Genomic DNA, 25200 nt, shown 5'->3' on the forward strand with positions numbered 1-25200 from the left:
CTCGGCTCACTAAAAAAAGAGCCGGCTCTTTTGGCTCCCAAATGGCTCCTCAGTTTGTTTGTTTTGTTGCTTAAAGGACAACCGACGTCTCCAGAAAAGTTGTGTCCATAATTTGTAAAATGGCTTCAATTGACTACTACTGAGTGTATTTTACAAAGATTCCAGCGCATATAGCTATATTTTACGTTTTAAGACTCGCGCTGAATATTCAGGTGTTTTTGAGTTGGTGACGAGTCTGTACGTGACGTCACTGAAGGAACGCCACTGACGGAAAAAAAGACACATTATAGCAGTCTTTCTATCACGTCAATGTATTTTGCTGTACTTCTTTGGTCTGAAAACTTCATGTAGGACCAAAAAGAAGCCGAAGTGGATTATGTCTTTTTTCTTTCTTTTGTTTTATTTCTGCAACAATGCAACACAGTGTGGCTTGAGTCATGGGCAAGTCGCATTCGGTCGTCGGTAGTTTTGCCCTAACAAATCATCGTCCATAACAACACAAAATACACATGGGTGATTGTATAGTAACTATTTACAGAAAAAGGAAATAAAACACATTCACGGTTATTTATTGAATTATGGACACCAGAAAAAAACAATTTCACATGAAAAAAACTTTCACTCAGCAAAAATGATAATTAAATAACAGTACAATAAGCAATGTGGACTCAGAACAACAAACAGGGGGAACTAATTAAACACACTTGCACAGTAGAAATGGAAAAAGTGAGATATTGTCATCAAATTATACATGAATCCGCCCATGCAACTTACAATAATAATAATAATAATAATAATAAGTGGTATTCTAATCAAGAAAACTATGTTTTACTAATGTATCACTTTAATTTGCATCTATTCTCAATAAATAACTTGGCAGAGGGGCGCAGAATTCAGGCGTCTGTCCATGAATTGCTACGTCTCCTGCCGGCAGTACAGAAAATCTTTCTGGTTCCGAGTCTCTGTCCATAGTGTCTGACTGTCATATCTCTGACATGAAACCGCGGTTGAAAAAAAAAGACCGCTGTTTTCTTCTATGTTGATTGAAACAGTCCCACTCTGCCCTCTAGCGGACAATCTTTAAATTGCACCTCATTAAAAATATCAATTCCATGTCGTTTTTGTATTTTTTTTCCCCACTTTTAAATTATCCCGCGGGCCTGATCAAACCTCCTCGGGGGCCGCTTCCGGCCCGCGGGCCGTATGTATGACACCACTGGTTTTGGGGTGTTAGCTGTGCACGTAAGCCTTGCACGGTTCTTCTGAAGGAAAGTCATACTTGCTCATGTTGGGAGGATAGTAGGTGGTCGTAAACATGTTACTGGAAGGGAAATGGCGGCTCGTGTCGTCATTGACGTGAAGATTGTTCTTATGTAGCATCTGCGAGGTTGGGTTCAATCTCAGTTACCAAAATAAAGTTAAAGATTCAAGTGGAAGATTTTGGAAACGGAACAGATTTCACCATAACTCACCACGACTTCCATGGGAATGTACTTTTCATTCTTTGGTGTGGCGTTTTCGTGTTTGTTGTATGTGAGATGGTTGTGCGTGCTGGGATGGATGACCGCTGATTCCGCGGAAGGCCGATTTAGATGGTGACAGTAGGCGGCGACCAGCGCGGACAAAAGGGAAGCTGCGAAAAAACTGGCGATTCCCACGGCGACAAGCTGGAACAAGGTGAAAGCTAGCAAAAGACAAGATGGCCGAAAGGTTTGTGAGAACTACGATGTGGACAAATTTGAAAGATCATCATCAACACTTACTTCCACAGATGTAGTCTTCCTCTTTAGGCAAAATGACTAAAACAGCAACAAATGGAAATGAGTTAGACAAATAACAATACTGGTAAACATTTAGTTTTTGTCACTTCTTTATAAAAAGCAGTGATAATTCAGCTTACGAACTTAAATGGTTTCCAGAAAGTGTTTGTAAGGCAAAAAGTTCATCTGCCAAACATTAATTTCTCATAGGAAACCATTAGAAATGAGAATAATGATAATTTTCGACTAAATAAGCCTTAACAAGAATTTATTTATGTTACTTCCGGGTTGAGTGAAGGCTGGCGCGTGTGGCTGCCGCTGCTCACCCGTAGAAAAAAATATCCGGTGACTGTAAAGTGTCCTTCAGAGTTTTGAAAGGCGCTTATAAATGAAATGTATTAGTATTTTTATCATCTATCTCGCTAGCTACCTACCTAGCTACCTATTTGCTAGCTATAGCTGCTCTAGCTAGCTATTAGCTATAGGGCTATCTATTAGCTATGTCCTTGAGAGTTTTAAGGGGCACTTGTAGATGCATTGTATTGTTATTATTAGCTATCTATCATCTAGCTAGCTTGCTTTCTATCTATTTGAGTTACTTCCACTTTGAGTGAATGCTGGCGCGTGGGGCTGCCGCTGCTCACCCGTAGAAAAAAATATCCTGTGACTGTAAAGTGTCCTTGAGAGTTTTGAAAGGCGCTTATAAATGAAATGTATTAGTATTTTTATCATCTATCTCGCTAGCTACCTACCTAGCTACCTATTTGCTAGCTATAGCTGCTCTAGCTAGCTATTAGCTATAGGGCTATCTATTAGCTATGTCCTTGAGAGTTTTAAGGGGCACTTGTAGATGCATTGTATTGTTATTATTAGCTATCTATCATCTAGCTAGCTTGCTTTCTATCTATTTGAGTTACTTCCACTTTGAGTGAATGCTGGCGCGTGGGGCTGCCGCTGCTCACCCGTAGAAAAAAATATCCTGTGACTGTAAAGTGTCCTTGAGAGTTTTGAAAGGCGCTTATAAATGAAATGTATTAGTATTTTTATCATCTATCTCGCTAGCTACCTACCTAGCTACCTATTTGCTAGCTATAGCTGCTCTAGCTAGCTATTAGCTATAGGGCTATCTATTAGCTATGTCCTTGAGAGTTTTAAGGGGCACTTGTAGATGCATTGTATTATTATTATTATTATTAGCTATCTATCATCTAGCTAGCTTGCTTTCTATCTATTTGAGTTACTTCCGGGTTGAGTGAATACTGGTGCGTGTGGCTGCCGCTGCTCACCCACAGAAAAAGTTATCCTGTGACTGTAAAGTGACCTTGAAAGTTTTGAAAGGCGCTTATAAATGAAACGTATTATTATTATTTATTAATTCATGGACAAAAATATCATTAACATCAGTCTGTGATTAAATATATTTTTCAGCCAGCAGAGAAGGCTTTGCAGGCCTGCTGTGGTATCTATTAATCTATTGCTCTGTCTCTCCATTTATTTATTTTTTTTGGGAAGGCTTTGAGATGATCTGACGGACAAATCAGTGTGTGATGTTTACCTGCCACCTCGTGTGTCCGGCATCTTCTGGCCTGGCTTACGTTACCCTGGCACAAATTAGCTTCTTGGTTTTCGGCGCAGGTGCCAAAACGATACTGGAGGTCCTTCTCATCGCAGTCCCCCCAGTCTGACCACTCCCCCCAACCTGATGACCACGAACGAGGGTGGGATGGGGATAAATCACATTCCACGGATGAACCTTGTTCATTGCCATTACACGCGACCTTCTGCTCTATGTCAACTGACATCCTGGTACTTTATGGAGTGTCCTGGAGAGTTTTGAGGGGCGCTGAAATGTATTATTATTATTAATAGTCAGTGGGTCATACACCAGGTCGACCAAATGCGTTAATATTTATGTATTCACTTGTTTTTACCATTGGAGGGCAGTGGATATAATCGCTAGGCCTTCAGTAGTGCTATGTCAGAATATTTTTTTTTCTTCTTGAAAAGTCGGCCTTGAAAATGGCTTGAACAGTTAATCTCCAACCAAATCCATTTCTTCTCGCTATTAAATCAACACAATGTATTTGCTTTTCTAGCTCGCTGCCGATACAGTGTGCTAGCTGTGGCCAGTATGCTGTGGCTTGTGATCAGAGCAGGTTTTGCAAACTTTGTGAAAACTCTGATGTTGACCAGCGCCTTCAAAAGGGCGTCGGTCCCCCTTTTGAGGTATCTGATTGGCTAGAGCAACAGTTTGATCCTCTCCTCTTTCATCTAGAACATCTTCGTGTCACAAACAGGGTACAGAAAGTGTTGAACACTGAATGACTCTCTGTGTCTTTGTGTTGTGATATTATTTGTTATTGAGTTTTTTTGTTTTGTTTTACATTTACTTAGTTACTTCCGAGTTGAGTGAACGCTGGCGCGTGTGGCTGCCACTGCTCACCCGCAGGAAAAATATCCTGTGACTGTAAAGTGTCCTTGTGAGTTTTGAAAGGTGCTTATAAATGAAATTTATTATTATTATTATTATTATTATTATTATTATTATTATTATTAATAATCTACCTATTAGAGCAGCGGCAGCCACACGCGCCAGCATTCACTCAACCCGGAAGTAACTCAAATAGATACAAAGCAAGCTAGCTAGATGATAGATAGCTAACAACAATAATAATAATAATAATAATAATAATAAGAAGAAAGTCAATTATCCCCCAGAAATCAATATCATGATCATAATATAAATGATTTAGACAATGGCGCAGAATTGCTTTGATTGATAACGTACCTTCACAAGTGTGTGAATTGCAAAGTGCTTCTTCGGTGTGAAGACCAATACAGATGCCACCTCCATTGGCAGGAAGTGGATTGTCACATGACCTTGTCCGCAGAAAATGGCCACCCCCACAGCTGACTGTACACTGGGACCATGAAGTCCAACATGACCAGGCTCCATCCACTGGAACATAAGAAGTCATATATGTTGGCACACTTTAGTTGACCATACATACATTTAAAAGGCCCTCAGTTTGTTATTGTGAACTGCCATAAATGTCTTTCTGTGTGGAGATTGCGTTTTCTCCACCATACAGACACTCCCCTACTTACGGATATTCAAGTTACGACCATTTGAGTTACGACCATTCGTGTTACGAACAACGTTACATACGCACATTTTTGCCGGTACAGTGATACCTTGGCTTATGAACTTAATTGGTTCCCAGACAAAGTGTGTAAGGCGAAAAGTGTGTATCCCAAAAAATAATTTCCCATAGGAAACCATTAAAATGAGAATAATCCATCCCCAAGTCCCCATAAAACATCATTGTCTAATTTTCTAAGCCTTAAAACTACACAAAATATGCCTTATTTTATGTATAATAAATGTGTGATGGTATTATAATTAAAGAAATAAACTGTACTATATAATAAAGTCGTTTTATTTACCTTTGTGATGGTCGTTGATGGCTTGATGGAAAGGAGTGGCCGGTTTCATCAACATGAAACACTTGATGAGGAATGTCGTCTTCTTCTTTCACCGTCTTGAGGAATGATCCCTTGTAGGTACTTTCTCTGCGATAATTTTACCTAGTTCCTCATAAATTGTGTACTGTTGAGCTGGGTTGATAGCTTTTTGCATCAAGTGTACAGGATTATTTGTGGAGCCCGATGGATTTTTTTAACCTTGCAGTCGACACTCAAAGTTGAAACAAGTCCAAATGTCACTGTTTTCTATCCATTTTCTCAATCTCTCTCTGTCGTCTGCCTCTCTGTCTCTTTAATGTTTAAACCACCTCCCCTTACTGCTGCGTTCTTAACCAATCACGTGGCTTTAACCGATGACTGGGGGTGGGGAATAGAGGACCAAAAAAAGTCGGCTGCCATTTTCTTTTAGAACAGGCTTGTTTGCGAATGACGTATCACTCTTTGTGGCAGCTCCGTGTGTATTCCGAAAAATAGTTCGTATGCCAAGGTAAACTTTTCACACATGTAACGTTCGTAAACCGAAAAGTTCGTAAACCGAGGGGTTCGTAAACCGAGGTATCACTGTATATCCAGTTTCAGGAATTGTACCTGGGCACGGTTGCATGTTGCAATCTTGATAATCCACAGGGGATCCGACACACGCACTTGGATTGGTTCTGCCGTCTACTGTTGAGCAACCACGTTTCCGGGTTCGAAATCCTCTGGAACATTGCTGGGAACAGGTGGACCATGTTTCCCAAATTTCCCAGTGTGTACCTTTGGGTCGCGACAAAGTCCGACTACCTGACTTGACCAAGTCATCAACCAGAGCTGGAAGTCAGATACAGAAGACATTTTTCTTCATCAGACCGAGTACCTCTCTATGAACCAAATACACGCCTTGCGGTCTCATGTTCTCACAGTCAGTGTGGCAAGTTCCAGAGCCATCATTGGGACAAAACCTGCTCTCGATTTTCTTCTTTCCTAACTGAAGTTGCCGCACATCCCTGAGCAACGCCCGGCAGGTGTATCTGTATCTCTGTTCTTGTCGTGATCCATCTCGACTGACGTTGACTGGCATCCAAAGAGTCCACGGCGTGTTGCGACGCACCTCGGGGCAGGTCTCCACATTGCAGGTCTTATACTCCTAAATTGCAGAATCGATTGTAATCATAATAATACATTACATTTGAAGCACCTTTCAAAGCTCTCAAGGCTCTCATTACTGTAGCACATCCAGGACAGATGTTCCCGTTGTCACAGGTTCTGGTCCTGGCATGGACCCCTCCTCCACATTCAGCATTGCATTGAGCCCAAGGCCCCCATGCAGTCCACAGCACTGGTAACGGGCATGTTTGTTTTTCATTGCACAGCCTGAAAACACATCATTCTTCCTTCATCGTGGTGTTTAATTCGCACCATGTGCAGTCATAAAACGTCCTGAAAAAAGCGTGTTCATATGAACATAGAGAAATTCATTTTTAAAATTTTTTAAAAAAGTATCAAATAGGTTCAAATGGAGTATATAATTACCGATAATATAGTTATATAAGGCTAATAAGCTCTCTATTTGCTATCTAGCAGGCTATCTATTTATCTATCTAGCTATTAGCTATAATCAATCATTATTTGTTTATTTATTTAATCGTTTATTTCTTCAGCCAAGAGCTATCTGTTTGCTAGCTATTAGCTATCTATTCGCTAGCTATTAGCTATCCATTCACTAGCAATTAGCTATTCATTCGCTAGCTATCGGCCATCTATTTTCTAGCTATCAGCTATCTATTTTCTAGCTATTAGCTATCCATTCGCTAGCTATTAGCTATCCATTCGCTAGCTATTAGCTATCCATTCGCTAGCTATTAGGTATCTATTTGCTAGCTATTAGCTATCTATTCGCGAGCGATTACCTATCTATTCGCCAGCTATTAGCTAGCATGCTAGCTTTCCATCTATTTGAGTTACTATCAGGTTGAGTGGACGCTGGCGCTTGTCGCTGCCCACCCACAGAAAAACTAAGCCTGTGACTCTAAAGTGACCTTTTGAAAGGCGCTTATAAATCAATTATTATTATTATTATTATTATTATTATTATTATTATTATTATTATTAAATATATTTTCCCGCCCAAAAAGCCCTTTCTGTCCCATTCCTTCTCACCTCTCCTCCCGACCTTGGCCAACACAGATTCGACCACCGTAACGAGGAGAGGGGTTGTTGCAGGAGCGCTGTCTCACTTCAAAACCGACACCGCAACTGCTGCTACAATGGCCCCACGAAGACCACGGCGTCCAGCCGCCATTCCTAATCAGGAAGATGGAAAATCAAGATTATATTTTTGGGGGATCATTGTGATCAAGTAACATATTATAGATGCATGGTCCTAGTGCCCGCCACAATCGTATTACATTGATACCTTGGCTTACAAACTTTATTGGTTCCCAGATAAAGTGTGTAAGGCGAAAAGTGTGTAGCCCAAAAATTAATTTCCCATAGGAAACCATTAGAATGAGAATAATCCGTTCCTAGGTCCCCTTAAAACATAATTTTCTACTTTCTAATTTTCTAAACCTTAAAACTGCACAAAATATACCTTATCTTATTTCGTGTATAATAAATGTGCTATGGTATTATAATTAAATAAATAAACTGTACTGTATAATAAAGTCGTTTTATTTACCTTTGTGATGGTCGTTCATGGCTTGATGGAATGGAGTGGCCGGTTTCCTCAGCATTAAAAACTTGATGAGGAACGTAGCCTTCTTCTTTCACCATCTTAAGGAATGATCCCTTGTAGGTGCTTTCTCTGCGATAATTTTACCTAGTTCCTCATCAATTGTGTTCTGTTTTTCCGGGTTGGTAGCTTTTTGCATCAAGTGTACAGATGGCTTGTGCGTGTTATTTGTGGAGCCCGATTGATGGGAATTTTAACCTTGCAGTCTACACTCTGCCTTTGAACTATCAAAGTTGAAACTCTCTCACTGTCGTCTGCCTGTCTCTTTAATTTTTAAACCACCTCCCCTCACTGCTGTGCTAATCTCAGATTGTGAATAATGGTCCGTAAATTGAATCGCCTCATATGATCATTTGCCACAGCAATTTGAGCTTACCTGGAGCAGTTAGCCACCTGAATGTTTGGGCCTTTACAGTCGACCCCACCGCATCGGGCCACGGGTCCATCACACAAACGAGACCGGCAGATGCAACTGCTGACGGAACCCTCGCCGTCATTGTGATTACATGTTTGCCATGTTGCCCACGGGCCAAACCCGCCATCCTGTTTCAGATTCCTCACCTGAGAAAGAACAAATGTGTGCATTACAGAGAGATAAGACAATACGATAAGAAAGCCTTTAATAGTCCCACAATGTATTGCATGCACAAAAATGTTTCAGAACAGTACAGACGCTCCCCAACTTACGATCGAGATACGTTCCGAATGGTCATTTGTAAAGTGAATTTGTTTGTATGTTGAACATACGAGTGTATGTTGAAGGTTTACATAAGTATGTTTAAGGTTTATGTAAGTGTATTCACATGTATTGTTGTTCGTAACTTGAATGTTCGTAACTCGAATGTTTGTAAGTAGGGGAGCGTCTGTATTTGACTTACTGGGCATTGGGTGATGTTCTGGATCCAATGGTTCATGTCAGTGCTCTCTTCAATGGTCGTACAACGCTCCAGTTTCCGATCCCAACCACAGTATGGGTCACGGGTTTCCAGGCAGTCTCTAATGACAACAGGTGGGTTGATTAGCTGTTCAAAATTCTGTAAGCGTGATTGTTTCCTAGCAATGATAGCACGATATCCCATGATTTACAGTGTATTGATCTATTACTATTTGATCAATCTAATCAAGTGCTTTCCTATATCAGTCACGTTTCTGTTCGCGACCAACAGTCACTCCATTCCATCAAGCCATCAACGACCATCACAAAGGTAAATAAAACGACTTTATTAGATAGTACAGTTTATTTCTTTAATTATAATACCATCGCACATTCATTATACATAAAATAAGGGATATTTTGTGTAGTTTTAAGGCTTACAAAAATCAAAAAATATATTGTATGGGGACCTGGGAACGGATTATTCTCATTTTGTAATGGTTTCCAATGGGAAATTAATTTTTGGGATACACACTTTTCGCCTTACACACTCCGTCTGGGAACCAATTAAGTTGGTAAGCCAAGGTATCACTGTATTTCCTCAATGATATGGGTCTGGAGTTATCTGAGCTTGAAATGAGGGTGGCTGTCCAAAATACAATACAACACAATACAATACATACATATTGATTCAAATAGCCCTTTAACAACACCTGAGCTGTAACAAACCCTACTTGGCAGATTATTGCCTATCAATCTTGGTCTTAGTCACCATTAACCGCGAAAAACGAGGGATTACTGTCAAATAAACAAGTCCATCCATACCCCTCGGTCTGAAATCCGGAGCATCGTTGTAACGGGATTTTCACCAGCCTGTCATCAAGCCCGACAAACAACGATCGGTCACTCTTCATGATCTGCAGGCTCTTGATCGACCCGACTTGTCCATCGGGAAGGATCCTGAGCTCCTCCAGGTAGCACCCATGAACAATATGATTGGTTGTGGCCAAAGTCTTCAAAATGGTGCCATATTCTGATTGGCCAAGAGAAAACAATCACGGATTTTCATGTGAATTCGAATTGAATATAATAATAATAATACATTTCATTTATAAGCGCCTTTCAAAACTATCAAGGACACTTCACAGTCACAGGATATATTTTCTGCGGGTGAGCAGCGGAAGCCACACGCGCCAGCGTTCACTCAACCCGGAAGTAACTCAAATAGATAGAAAGCTAGCTAGTTAGCGAATACATACAGTAATGAAGTCAGTGTGGCGGCTCATTTACCAGTTCCGATGTACATGACTTGGTAAAGGTCATCGCGACCATGCACAATGTCCACTGCTAGCTTAGAGAAGCGTACGTTGTTTTGAGTCAGGAGAGGGTTGACCGTCACTGGCTGCACGGCGTCATGCATTAGAAAAAGCCGCTGGGCATCCTGGAGATTACGTTCCGTCAGGTTCCAACCAGTGCCGCCTTCGTCCAGCGTTCCACACTGACAATACAGAAAAACAAAACACCCCTTTTGCGCTGGCATCACCTCGTCAGCATAACTAAGCCTACGTTGCCTAAGAGGTCGATTGTAGGAACGATCCAAATTGAACCTCACCCCACCATGGCGATTTAGTGAAGGGTTTTGCTGTTTTATACAGGGCCAAAACTACCAGCAAAAAAAATAGTTCGCTGACGAAGCCTCTTGGATAAGAAGCGAAACGTCCGACACCTTCAAAGAAGTACAGATGCTATGGTATTATAATTAAAGAAATAAACTGTACTGTATAATAAAGTCGTTTTATTTACCTTTGTGATGGTCGTTCATGGCTTGATGGAATGGAGTGGCCGGTTTCCTCAGCATTAAAAACTTGATGAGGAACGTAGCCTTCTTCTTTTACCATCTTAAGGAATGATCCCTTGTCGGTGCTTTCTCTGCGCTAATTTTATCTAGTTCCTCATCAATTGTGTTCTGTGTAGCTAGTTGATAGCTTTTTGCATCAAGTGTACAGATGGCTTGTGCGGGTTGTTTGTGGAGCCTGATTGATGGGATATTTTAACCTTGCAGTCGACACTCTGCCTTTGAACTATCAAAGTTGAAACTCTCTCACTGTCGTCTGCCTGTCTCTTTAATTTTTAAACCACCTCCCCTCACTGCTGTGCTAATCTCAGATTGTGAATAATGGTCCGTCAGTTGAATCGCCTCATATGATCATTTGCCACAGCAATTTGAGCTTACCTGGAGCAGTTAGCCACCTGAATGTTTGGGCCTTTACAGTCGACCCCACCGCATCGGGCCACGGGTCCATCACACAAACGAGACCGGCAGATGCAACTGCTGACGGAACCCTCGCCGTCATTGTGATTACATGTTTGCCATGTTGCCCACGGGCCAAACCCGCCATCCTGTTTCAGATTCCTCACCTGAGAAAGAACAAATATGTGCATTACAGAGAGATAAGACAATACGATAAGAAAGCCTTTAATAGTCCCACAATGTATTGCATGCACAAAAATGTTTCAGAACAGTACAGACGCTCCCCAACTTACGATCGAGATACGTTCCGAATGGTCATTTGTAAAGTGAATTTGTTTGTATGTTGAACATACGAGTGTATGTTGAAGGCTTACATAAGTATGTTTAAGGTTTATGTAAGTGTGTTCACATGTATTGTTGTTCGTAACTTGAATGTTCGTAACTCGAATGTTTGTAAGTAGGGGAGCGTCTGTATTTGACTTACTGGGCATTGGGTGATGTTCTGGATCCAATGGTTCATGTCAGTGCTCTCTTCAATGGTCGTACAACGCTCCAGTTTCCGATCCCAACCACAGTATGGGTCACGGGTTTCCAGGCAGTCTCTAATGACAACAGGTGGGTTGATTAGCTGTTCAAAATTCTGTAAGCGTGATTGTTTCCTAGCAATGATAGCACGATATCCCATGATTTACAGTGTATTGATCTATTACTATTTGATCAATCTAATCAAGTGCTTTCATATATCAGTCACGTTTCTGTTAGCGACAAACAGTCACTCCATTCCATCAAGCCATCAACGACCATCACAAAGGTCAATAAAACGACTTTATTAGATAGTACAGTTTATTTATTTAATTATAATACCATCGCACATTTATTATACATAAAATAAGCTATATTTTGTGTAGTTTTAAGGCTTACAAAAATCAAAAAATATATTGTATGGGGACCTGGGAACGGATTATTCTCATTTTTAATGGTCTCCAATGGGAAATTAATTTTTGGGATACACACTTTTCGCCTTACACACTCCGTCTGGGAACCAATTAAGTTGGTAAGCCAAGGTATCACTGTATTTCCTCAATGATATGGGTCTGGAGTTATCTGAGCTTGAAATGAGGGTGGCTGTCCAAAATACAATACAACACAATACAATACATACATATTGATTCAAGTAGCCCTTTAACAACACCTGAGCTGTAACAAACCCTACTTGGCAGATTATTGCCTATCAATCTTGGTCTTAGTCACCATTAACCGCGAAAAACGAGGGATTACTGTCAAATAAACAAGTCCATCCATACCCCTCGGTCTGAAATCCGGAGCATCGTTGTAATGGGATTTTCACCAGCCTGTCATCAAGCCCGACAAACAACGATCGGTCACTCTTCATGATCTGCAGGCTCTTGATCGACCCGACTTGTCCATCGGGAAGGATCCTGAGCTCCTCCAGGTAGCACCCATGAACAATATGATTGGTTGTGGCCAAAGTCTTCAAAATGGTGCCATATTCTGATTGGCCAAGAGAAAACAATCACGGATTTTCATGTGAATTCGAATTGAATATAATAATAATAATACATTTCATTTATAAGCGCCTTTCAAAACTATCAAGGACACTTCACAGTCACAGGATATATTTTCTGCGGGTGAGCAGCGGAAGCCACACGCGCCAGCGTTCACTCAACCCGGAAGTAACTCAAATAGATAGAAAGCTAGCTAGTTAGCGAATACATACAGTAATGAAGTCAGTGTGGCGGCTCATTTACCAGTGCCGATGTACATGACTTGGTAAAGGTCATCGCGACCATGCACAATGTCCACTGCTAGCTTAGAGAAGCGTACGTTGTTTTGAGTCAGGAGAGGGTTGACCGTCACTGGCTGCACGGCGTCATGCATTAGAAAAAGCCGCTGGGCATCCTGGAGATTACGTTCCGTCAGGTTCCAACCAGTGCCGCCTTCGTCCAGCGTTCCACACTGACAATACAGAAAAACAAAACACCCCTTTTGCGCTGGTATCACCTCATCAGCATAACTAAGCCTACGTTGCCTAAGAGGTCGATTGTAGGAACGATGCAAATTGAACCTCACCCCACCATGGCGATTTAGTGAAGGGTTTTGCTGTTTTATACAGGGCCAAAACTACCAGCAAAAAAAATAGTTCGCTGACGAAGCCTCTTGGATAAGAAGCGAAACGTCCGACACCTTCAAAGAAGTACAGATGACGGCTGAAGAAACCTTCTCATCGATGGACCACTCCTGTACGACTGAGAGCTTACACAGATTCAATACAAACTCTCTCCTTTCATTAGAAAAAGAGTTATTTCCTAAATGATATGGGTCTGGAGTTTACTGAGCTTGAAATGGGGGCGGCTGTACAAAATACAATACAATATTGATTCATACAGACACCCCCTAACTCCTCAATTTACGAACGAGATACGTTACGAACGGTCGGTCGTAAGGTGAATTCGTTCGTAAGTTGCTTCAGTGCTATATTTTGTATGGAATGTATGTTTAAGGCGTATATAAGTATGTTAAAGGCTTGTATAAGTAACCTGTATTGCTTTGTACTGAAAAATAAACATTTAATAAAATATATGCTCTATAAAGATATGTACATGTACGACTGGAGAGAAGACTACAGAGGTTACGACAAAAATGTTCGTATGTACCGTTGTTCGTAACTCGAATGTTCGTAAGTAGGAGAGTGTCTGTATAGCGCTTTAACAGCTTAAGCTGAAACAAAGCGCTAACATGGACAAAATAATAATGACACTGTAATATTAATAATAATAAATCCGAAATTTTAGTTCAGACTTGAGCACGCATCATGGTACTGGATTTGCTTTCATGGGCCGAATAAAATGATGTGGCGGGCCAGATTTGGCCCCTAGGCCTTGACTTTGACACCTGTGGAATATATAAATCCCCGAGCGGTTACCTGAAAATTGGAAATAGGATTTGGAGCTGAGAGCCAGGCAGTGCGGGGGTTCTCCTGGTAGCGGAAAGGTCCGTTGAACGCTCGTGTGACGGCAGTCAGGTTGAAGGCACAGATGGCAGTTGCTGACATACTGTTGCTGTGAGTGGTTTAATCACAGTTATAGGTGGGACAGAAAAAGCACAATACAGTGTTACCTTGGAATACGAACTTAATTGGTTCCCAGACAGAGTGCGCAAGGCGAAAAGTGTGTATCCCAAAAATTAATTTCCCATAGGAAACCATTAAAATGAGAATAATCCGTTCCCAGGTCCCCACAAAACATGATTTTCTACTAAATAAGCCTTAAAACTACAGAAAATATACCTTATTTTATGTATAATAAATGTGCTATGGTATTATAATTAAGAAAAATAAACTGTACTGTATAATAAAGTCGTTTTATTTACCTTTATGATGATCGTTGATGGCTTGATGGAATGGAGTGACCGGTTTCATCAGCATTAAACATTTGATGAGGAACGTAGCCTTCTTCTTTCACCATCTTGAGGAATGATCCCTTGTAGGTGCTTTCTCTGCCATCATTTTACCTTGTTCCTCATCAATTGTGTTCTGTTTAGCTTGGTTAATAGCTATTTGCATCAAGTGTACAGATGGATTGTGCGGGTTATTTGTGAAGCCTGATTGATTGGAATTTTAACCTTGCAGTCATATTTTCAATTCCCGAATAAATCCGTGAATGGCAGTGAATGAGTTAAGCAGAATAAAGGATCACTCACACATTAGTCGTAAAAATGCCGTAGATCAAGTCCTGTTCCGGTAAGTAGAAGGTGCTCTGTAGTTCGTTGTAATGAAAGGGGATTTCTCCTGAGCGTGAGCAGTTGAGTCTGGCTTTCATGAAGGTCGTCCAGGTGTCCTCCAAGAGGAAACGACCGCCCATGTCGTTTTTACACACTCGGGCCACGCGAGAGAAGACCATCTTTCCGCAGTCGTTTTCCACAGCAGTTTCCCTCAGGAAGAAGTACGCGAATCGCCCAATGTCATGAGCAGACACAAATTGAGGCTCTAAAGGGGTGAAAGTGACAAAAAACAGAAAGGATGAGACAGAAGATGAAAAGTTTTCATCAGCCGTCACCTGTACGAACTTAATTAGTTCCCAGATAGAGGGTACAAGGCGAAAAGTGTGTATTCCAAAAAATAATTTCCCATAGGAAACTATTAAAATGACAATAATCCGTTCCTAGGTCCCCATAAAATCTAATTTTCGAAGCCTTAAAGGACAACCAACACCATTTTTTGTTTCCTAACTGACATCAGAAAAACGATTTATAGCATCTAAAATACCCAAAACATGCTGATATTTTTAGTCAAATGCAAAACACCAATAAAAATGAGTTAAAATGTCCAAAAACTGCCACAAATCAGCTCGAAACTGGGGATTTTCAGAAAGTCCCGCCCCCCATTTCGTGACGTCACGCCAGGTCGTCTTGCCTTGCCCAAGAAACAAAACAATGGGCTCAGGGAGTTCAAATTCGGGGAACTTGCTTTCTTGTTACTCATCCAGTTATAAATATGATTCAAATAGTTCCGAAGAGGAAAGCATAAATGTTTGCAATCGATTCAAGAAGGCCTTCCGTCTCATTTTGAGGCGTCTGGACTCCAATGTAGCTCCCAGAAAATGCCCAAGATGGCGGACAAGCTCCGTTGAAAATGGGCTGATTTGTCTGCTGGGAATTTGTGTCAACGAGTATCAAATAGTAGTCTTGGTGCAACACACAACGATTCACCATCGCGTTATTTATGTGTTTTCCTTCTAATTTCGCCAAGTTTTCCGACCTAAAAAAGTACCCAAAATGCATTGTGTGTGGCTTTCTCGGTCAGGGGCGTTCCCTACGTGACGTCACGTCAGGCATCGTCATCAACTGGAAAACAAGACTTCCTGAATATTCAGCGTGAGTCTTAAAAGGTAAAATATAGCTATATGCGGTGGACTCTTTGTCAAATACGCTCAGTTAGAAGTCATTTTACACATTATGGAGACAACTTGTCCACTACACATAATCGATGGACCACTGCTGTACGACTGAAAGCTTACACAGAGATAAGACAGAAGAATGACAGGCAATTGTGCCTCGTTGTTTACCATTGAGCCACTTGGAGTTGTACTGGGCGGTGCGCAGAGGATGCATGTTCCCCAAGCTCCTGTAAATGACAGGATCGCGTCCAGAGAAGTCGATCACCGTGGCGGCGTACAATTCGCCAGTTTCCGAAATCATGGCGGTGGAGTTATGGCGAGGGTCGTAGGGACATCGCGCCACGCCGTTGACGGCGTCCAACACCTGATTGATGTTGTCAATCTGAGAGAAAATAGCAAAGAATTACCCGTCGTGAAGCAAGGTTGCTTTTGAAATCTGTAGGGCCTACAGACTTCAAAATAAATATATAATAATAATAATAATAATAATAATAATACATTTCTAAGCTCTTTTCAAAACTGTCAAGGTCACTTTACAGTCACAGGATACGTTTTTCTGTGGGTGAGCAGCGGCAGCCACACACGCCAGCGTTCACTCAATGCGGAAGTAACTCAAATAGATAGAAAGCTAGCTAGCTAGTCAATGGGTAGTTAGCTAGATAGCTATATAGCTAATAGATAACAAATAGCACGGTAGCTAGCTAGATAGCTAATAGACAACAAATAGCTAGATAGCAAGCTAGATAGCTAGCCAGCTAAATAGCCATATAGCTAATATAAAGCTTGCTAGATAGCTCATAGACAGCAAATAGATAGCTAGGTAGCTATCTAGATAGTTAGCCATTCATTCCTCAAATCGAGAGTCTAGTGTTTTCAAAAGTTAATAATAATAATAATACATTTCATTTCTAAGCGCCTTTCAAAACTCTACAGGTCACTTTACAGTCGCAGGATACGTTTTCCTGAGGGTGAGCAGCGGCAGCCACACACGTGCCAGCGTTCACTCAACCCGGAATAACTCAAATAGATAGAAAGCTACTTAGCTAATAGCTAGCTAGATAGCCAGATAGCTAATACATAGCTAGCCAGACAGCTAGATAGATAGCTAATATACAGCAAAGAGATAGCTGGCTAGGTAGCTATCTAGCTAGCTAGCTACCTAGCCAGCTATCTATCTAGCTGGGGTCAGGAGCCATATATGGCTCAAGTGCCATAGGTTTCCCGACCCCTGTCGTAGAGAATTGCTATGCATTGGTTGGTGAAATATCAAGATCACACCAACCTGTCTGGTCATACAAACAGGAGTGAATGCGTTGGTCCCACACGTGACGAGCGTTCTCCCGCTGAGCAATAAAACCCGTATATAGTTTTGACAATCCTCCTGCGTACAAAGTTGACATGAGACTATGTCGTTTGATTTAAGAGATGCGCTGCACTGATCTATACCTCAGACTTCCCTTTGCTTTTGCAGGAGCGTATTGTGTCTTCGTCAGGTGCCCATTCCGTTGCCTGAAGCAAAAATAAAAGGAGGGGAAAAAACTCCTGTTTTGTCTGTGTAGGCTTTCAGTCATACAGGAGTGGTCCATCGATGAAAAGGTTTCTTCATCCGTTAAAAAAAAAAAATCCTTCACTAAATCGCCATGGTGGTTTGAGGTTTAATTTGGAGCGTTCTTACAACAGACTTCTTAGGTTGTTACCACGTAGGCTTAGTCATGCTGATGAGGTGATACCACAGCTAATGGGGGCAATCAGAGCAAGGTATAGAACATCCGAGATAATCAGGATGAAAGGAGTACAGCGATACCTCAGCTTATGAACTCGATAACAAACCACGTCTGCACTCAAAGGGGGTGTGAAAAAGTAGCCTAGGCTATATTCTCGCGAATTTAATATTCGTAAGGCGAAACAGAAAGGCCCAAATTTACTGTACCAGCACAAACTTAGTTCGCTGACGAAGCTCTTCGGATGAGAAACAAAATGTCCGACACCGTCAAATAATTACAGATGACAGCTGAAAAACCTTTTCATTGACCCCCACTCTCTGTTTTGGGAACATTTTAAACTTGACACTAACTCGTACCTGTATTAAGGAGATGTTTCTCAAACTAAGGCTGAAGAGAAAGTTTCTGTAAAAGCAAACGATGTCATTAATTTCCAGTTACTTCCCGTGCCTGCCATGAAATGACTTGCACCTCGCTCCAACAATAAGCTGCTTTCCACTCAGGTCCACGCTCAACTGAGAGAAGTCTTTCACTCCTGGGTGGGAGAACTCGGACAGCCATATCTTCAGGTCTGTGAAGATATGGAGAATAGAAGTTATCATACAGTGATACCTTGGCTTACCAACTTAATTGGTTCCCAGAGTGTGTAAGGTGAAAAGTGTGCATCCCAAAAATTAATTTCCCATTGGAAACCATTAAAATGAGAATAATCCGTTCCCAGGTTTCCATAAAATATAATTTTCTAATTTTCTAAGACTTAAAACTACACAAAATGTACCTTATTTTGTGTATAATAAATGTGCTATGGTATTGTATTTAAATAAATAAACTGTACTGTATAATAAAGTTGTTTTATTTACCTTTGTGATGGTCGTTGATGGCTTGATGGAATGGAGTGACCGGTTTCATCAGCATTAAACAATTGATGAGGACTAATAATAATAATAACAATACATTTTATTTCTAAGCACATTTCAAAACTCTCAAGGACACTTTACAGTCATGGGATAAGAACTTTTTTTTTTGCGCGTGAGCAGTGGCAGCCAATGGCGCCAGCGTTCACTCAACCTGGAAGTAACACAAACTCACACCACAATTGTGAGTGTGTATATAGACAAACAATATAATACAATATAATACATGATAATTAGCATAGCGCTTTCACAACAGCTGCACTTCACATAATAGTCAACACAAAGCAAAATAATAAAGACAAAAGGAACATAAAAATACATATCCAGAAAATTCATTTTCAGGGTCACCGTTTACAAACAGGCAAGGTGAAATTGTCTCAAATATGAATATTAACATTAATTTAGAGTCATCAATCAGCCTGCCATGCATGTTTTTGGAATGTGGGAGGAAACCGTAGGACCTGGAGAAAACCCACGCAGGCCCGGGGAGAACATGCGAACTCCGCACAAGGAGGCCGAACCGGGTCTTGAACTTACGACCTCTGCACTGCGAAGCCGGCGTGCTAACCAATCGACGTCCATGATAAAAAAAATGGATGTTGAAAAAAATAATGATCCTAATTTTTCTCAAGATGTCCTCACCTTGATGAGACACGACTGGATGCTCCTTTCGATCACAGTCTTCAAATTTCACAGGAGGCGGCTGGGGCAGACACACGAGTCCACCTATTAGCAGCACAACACCGCAAGGAGAGAGGGTCCATGGCCCCCATCTGAACGTCACCATTGTTACAACTGCATTCGATCCTCATTGGGGTGTTGCGGAAGTACCTGCAAAAGCCAAACAAATACGTGTCAAAGAGGGTATTCAATTTGAACCATACACAACATGATTATTTCTTTCTTTTGGGTCAGAATTCCTTGCGTGTCAAATACCCTCATCAAAAAAGGATGCGATGATGAATATGAAGATGATACCTGCGTCTCATCTCGCAATCTAGTTCCATTTACTACTAGTTACCTCGGCTTATGAACGCTTTAGCTAACGAACTTTTCACTTTATGATAGAGAATAAGAAGTTATCATATTTAAGAGTTTCATGCTGTTATATGCTTAGTCAACATGCGTGACTCGAATGCACAATTGAAGCACAGACAACCTGGGGTCAATCTGGGGTCAACAGACACAGCTTGTTAAACTGTCATCTTCATCTAGGAGATCTGGCCTTGGACAGAATTTAGGACTTGGGATACTCCTTTATCACCGAAGCAATTTACGACTTGAAACTCCTTCACAGGAAGAGCTCATTAGCCAGGTTACAAATGTATCAATCAGTTCATGGAAAAGACAATGTTTTATTGCTTACCGCTGTTCGTGCTTAGAACTCAAGAGTTGTGGTATTCTAATCAAGAAAACTATGTTTTACTAATGTATCACTTTAATTTGCTCTCAATCAATAGCTTGGCAATGGGCTGCAGAATTCAGGCGTCTGTCATGAATGGTTGCGTCTCCTGCCGGCAGTTAAAAGACAATCTTTCTGGGTTCGAGTCTTTGTCCGCAGTGTCCGATCGAACATCTCTGACATCACACGAATGTTAAATTCGCGAGAATATAATCTTGGCAGACAAACTATTTTTCCGGAAATGCACAGAGCAACACAACGAGTGATGTGTTGTTCGCAAACGAGCCGGTTCTTGGAGCCGGATCTCTGAAGTGAACGAAGAGAGCCGGCTCCTAACAAGGAGCTGGAAACGGCAGCCGACTTTTTTTGCCCTCTATTCCCTGCCCGCAGTCTTCGGTTAAAGCCGCACGTGATTGGTCAAGATCCGCGGTAGAAGAGGAGAAGGAGGAGTTAGAGAAACAGAAGCACGCTGTGAACACGTGAAACAGGAAAGGGGGACGACAGAGCTTGATAACACTCTGTACAAAGAAAAAGAGTGAAAAGGTGAGAAAATGGACAAAAGAAATGCAGAGCCCGCCATTGTTTTGTCATTAATCGTTGGGCAACTCGTATTATGGCCAGATACAAATTTCTAATCAACAAGAACCTTTTTTTTCAACAGAGCCAAGAGTCCATTTGAGAGTTTTCCCGTTGCCGTGCTGCACCAGGTTTGACAACAGACATACAGAATCTGTCAAGTCTTGAACAAAGGACTTTCCAGAATAAAATGGAAGAAAGTCTTCAGGTCACATAACCTAAATAGTTTCCTTTTCTCCCAGAATGAGTCATATTTCACCTTAAACGGCGACTTGCAATCGGTTCCAAGCAAACGGTCATGCTGAGACACTGAATGCACCCACGAAGAGCGCTTCATTAAAATCCAGTCAAGGCCTCTTTACTACCATTGTTTATCACAAGGGATATAAATCACAAGTGGGAACGTCCTCATTCAAAAAAGGGGGTTGAATTTGTTACGCGTGGCATCCCAAAGAAAAAAAGAGCTGCCTCGGGGTCTGACTTTGGATAGCTGAGCCTTGCCTGAACCACAGTTCTTGGAATCCTTCCCAAACTAAATCAAGAGGCACAATCGCTCTCTTTGCACTCAGCCACCTGCCTCGTGGGATGCGAAAATCGCAACTGGGCACCCAACTAGCTATATTTTACGTTTTAAGACTGGCGCTGAATATTCAGGAAGTCTTGTTTTCGAGTTGGTCACGATTCCTGACGTGACGTCACTGAAGGAACGCCCCTGACCGAGAAAGCGACACACAATGCATTTTGGGTACTTTGTTTGGTCTGAAAATTTCGTGTTGATGGCGAAATTAGAAGGAAAATTACATAAATATTGCGATGGTGAATCGTTGTGTGTTGCACCAAGACTACTATTTGATACTAGTAGTACACAAATTCCCAGCAGACAAATGAGCCCATTTCCAACGGAGCTTGGGCGCCATCTTGTGCATTTTCTGGAACGCTACATTGGAGTCCAGATGCCCTCAAAATGAGACGGAAGGACTTCTTTAATTGATTGCAAACATTGATGCTTTCCTCTTCAGAATTATTTGAATCATATTCAGAACTGGATGAGTAACAAGAAAGCATCTTCTTCGAATCTGAAGACATTGTTTTGATTCTAGAGCAAAGCAGGATGTCCTGGCGTGATGTCACGAACAAGGGGGCGGGACCTTCTAAAACTCGGCATTTCCGGGGTCATTTTGAAGTAGTTTTGGGACACTTTAAGTCGTTTTTTTATCGGTGTTTTGCATTTGACTAAAAATATCAGCTTGCGCGTTTTGGGTATTTTAGATGCTATAAAACGTTTTTCTGATGTCAGTTAGGAAACAAAAAAAAGGTGTCGGTTGTCCTTTAAGACCTCAGAAGGCATCCAAAGTCTCCCCATTAAAATATTCAAGACGTGGTGAGCATTTCCGAGGCAGTTCTCAGCTCTTTGCTAGCGAGGTGAATGGCCCCTCTGTGAAACCTGCCAACTATCTGCCAATGGGGCGCGCTCTTTTACAAGTGAATGGACTTACTTTTGCTACATTTAAAAAGTCTAAAAAGGAAACACTAACGGGTAATGGCCAAACCGCAACGGGTGTTCGGTAAATTGCCAAAATCGATAGATAGCGGTTTGGCAATGGTGAGCGGAGGTAGGGAGGTGGAATCCTAAAGAGGCACAGCTGCATTGGCCTAGGCCTTCAGTAGTGCTATGTCTGAATCACTCAACAGCTGCGAGTGTGATGTGATTTACTACACGTCCACTAGAGGATGCCGTTGGCCAGGAAATAACTTGACGAGATGAAACTTAAAGGACAACCGACACCATTTTTTGGTTTCCTAACTGACATCAGAAAAACGTTTTATAGCATCTAAAAATACCCAAAACACGCAGGCTGATATTTTTAGTCAAATACAAAACAATAAAAATGACAAAGTGTCCCAAAACTACTTCGAAATGACCACGGAAATGGCAAGTTTCAGAAGGTCCCGCCCCTTGATTGTGACATCACGCCAGGATGTTTTGCCTTGCTCTCGAATCAAAATAATGGCTTCAGATTCAGAGAAGTTGCTTTCTAGTGACTCATCCAGTTATGAATATGATTCAAATAGTTCTGAAGAGGAAAGCATACATGTTTGCAATCGATTAAAGGAGTCCTCAGATATCAATTTGAGCCGTCAATGACAGCAATGTAGCGTACCAGAATATGCACAAGATGGCGCCCAAGCTCCGTTGGAAATGGGCTGATTTGTCAGCTGGGAATTTGTGTCAACTAGTATCAAATAGTAGTCTTGGTGCAACACACAACGATTCACCATTGCGTTATGTGTTTTTCTTCTAATTTTGCCATCAACACAAAGTTTTCAGACCAAACAAAGTACCCAAAATGCATCGTGTGTCGCTTTATCGGTCAGGGGCGTTCCTTCCATGACGTCAGGAATCGTCATCAACTCGAAAACAAGACTTCCTGAATACCCAGCGCGAGTCTTAAAACGTAAAATATAGCTATATGCCTTGGAATCTTTGTAAAATATACTCAGTAGAAGTCATTTGAATTTGATTTTACAAATTATGGACACAACTTGTCGGGAGGCGCCGGTTGTCCTTTAAGTGAGGTGCAAAATGAGCCTGCACGGAGTAGGTAAGCACATTCACGCAAACGGCTAAAGACACACATGCACCGAGAAACACGGGCATTTGGCAAATATGCAAAGAACGTACTTAAAAACCTACTTGTTTACCATCACCAAAGTAACACAGCAGTCAAACGGCGAGTATTGATCCGGTGCCACATGTTGACCAGAAACAAGCCAGAGACAAGTTGTTCTTTCTCAGCAGCGAAATTTGGCGTACTGACCAACCAGAAGAGGAGGAAGAGGAAAGTGGAGGGTGACACCAAGGCTGTGGCTGGTCAAGCTATCCTACTTATGCACACTAGACGGGTTGGGGTGAGGCATTGGGGTAAATTTTTTCCAAGTGGCTTCACACCTTTCATACTGTTTCTCCAAAAATACTACTTCAATTTTGAGGACAATTACTGTACTTCAAACTCCGGTCATGTCTCCAAGACAATTTGTTTTTAAGGAATAGGGACAGACGCTCCCCTATTTACAAACATCCGAGTTACGAACAGTGGTACATATGAATATTTTTGTAGTAACGTGTCGTATTCTCTCCAGTTGTACATATCTTTATAGAGCATATATTTTATTTTTCAGTACAAACCAATACAGGTTACTTAGACAAGCCTTAAACATACATTACATACACAATATAGCACTGAAGCAACTTACAAACAAATTCCCCTTACGAACGACTGTTTGGAATGTATTCTGTTCGTAAATTGGGGAGTGTCTGTTTATCGAATAAGGGCAAACAAATACAGGCTACTTAGCCAAGCCTTAAACGCACTGATATAAATCTTAAACATACTGTACTTATATACAGCTTAACATATATTCCATACACAATATAGCACTGAAGCAACTTACGACCAAATTCACCTTATGAACGACGGTTCGGAACGTATCTTGTTCGTAAATTGGGGAGTGTCTGTTTATCGAATATAGGCAAACAAATACAGGTTACTTATAAAAGCCTTAAACATACTTACATACATCTTAAACATACTTATACAAGACTTAAACATACATTCCATACAAAATATAGCATAAAAGCAACTTACAACCAAATTCAATTTATGAATGACCGTTCGGAACGTATCTCGTCCGTAAGTTGGGGAGCGTCTGTTTGTCAAATATAGGTAAACCCATACAGGCTACTTGTACAAGCCTTAAACATATTTATATAAATCTTAAACATACTTATAGAAGACTTAAACATACATTCCATACAAAATATAGCATAAAAGCAACTTACAACCAAATTCAATTTATGAATGACCGTTCCGAACGTATCTCGTCCGTAAGTTGGGGAGCGTCTGTTTGTCAAATATAGGTAAACCCATACAGGCTACTTATACAAGCCTTAAACATACTTACATAAATCTTAAACATACTTATATAAGCCTTAAATATACATTCCATACATAATGTAGCATAGAAGCAATTTACGGAAAACCGTTCGGGGACATATCTCGGTCGTAAGTTGGGGAGCGTCTGTTTATCGAATACATATACAAACCCATACAGGCTACTTATACAAGCCTTAAACATACTTATACAAATCTTAAACATACTTATATAAGCCTTAAACATACATTCCATACACAATATAGCACTGAGGCAACTTACAAACAAATTCACCCTACGAACGACCATTACGTGTGGTCGTAAGTCGAGCCGGTCGTAAGTCATATGTTACCTGTATTCGCGGCCTGCATTAACGAGCATCATTTTGCTTCATTCATATTCAGAGAGCAATACGAATCTGCAAGCAGCAGGCCCACATTGGTTAGCCGACCTCCGTATTCCGCTCCCCATTACAGAATGAACTTCAATGGCCGCCTTGTGCAGCACAGAGGACTTCACTGTGAAACAAACCAGGAAATATTGACTTTAAACAGTTTAAAAAGACATCTGACTTCATAAAACAAGATGGCCCCACAACAAGCTTGGCAGTGTTTGGACATGTTGACGAAATGGGGTCTCACACTTATTGATATT

General features: G+C 41.2%; 1 protein-coding gene across 1 annotated transcript; it reads right to left on the bottom strand.

Moving 5' to 3' along the window:
- Window positions 1–409: 409 nt before the first annotated feature.
- Window positions 410–25156, bottom strand: LOC148902684 (semaphorin-5B-like). Its single transcript, XM_089023864.1, has 22 exons — window positions 24998–25156; window positions 19278–19466; window positions 18193–18292; window positions 18081–18126; window positions 17447–17509; window positions 17283–17381; window positions 16169–16382; window positions 14805–15090; window positions 14029–14164; window positions 12854–13061; window positions 12389–12596; window positions 11569–11686; window positions 11067–11251; window positions 7386–7529; window positions 6452–6599; window positions 6147–6372; window positions 5835–6056; window positions 4549–4719; window positions 3316–3459; window positions 1764–1799; window positions 1473–1684; window positions 410–1380 (listed from the first exon to the last, which is right to left on the bottom strand). Exons 2-22 carry the CDS (start codon window positions 19420–19422, stop codon window positions 1231–1233), a joined length of 3261 nt encoding a protein of 1086 aa, XP_088879990.1. The 5' UTR covers window positions 19423–19466; window positions 24998–25156; the 3' UTR covers window positions 410–1230.
- Window positions 25157–25200: the final 44 nt, after the last annotated feature.

The sequence above is a fragment of the Hippocampus bargibanti genome, linkage group LG01 (assembly GCF_051943395.1).
Source record: "Hippocampus bargibanti isolate YZ-2025 linkage group LG01, ASM5194339v1, whole genome shotgun sequence".
Classification (NCBI taxonomy): domain Eukaryota; kingdom Metazoa; phylum Chordata; class Actinopteri; order Syngnathiformes; family Syngnathidae; genus Hippocampus; species Hippocampus bargibanti.

Excerpts from the sequence above, each read along its gene's own strand:
- LOC148902684 (XM_089023864.1), bottom strand. The coding sequence starts at position 19,422 with ATGGTGACGTTCAGATGGGGGCCATGGACCCTCTCTCCTTGCGGTGTT. Across the intron at positions 6,057-6,146 it reads TGGAACTTGCCACACTGACT|CTCTGGTTGATGACTTGGTC; the intron begins GTGAGAACATGA and ends TCTGACTTCCAG. Across the intron at positions 1,800-3,315 it reads CCGGACACACGAGGTGGCAG|TCATTTTGCCTAAAGAGGAA; the intron begins GTAAACATCACA and ends TTGCTGTTTTAG.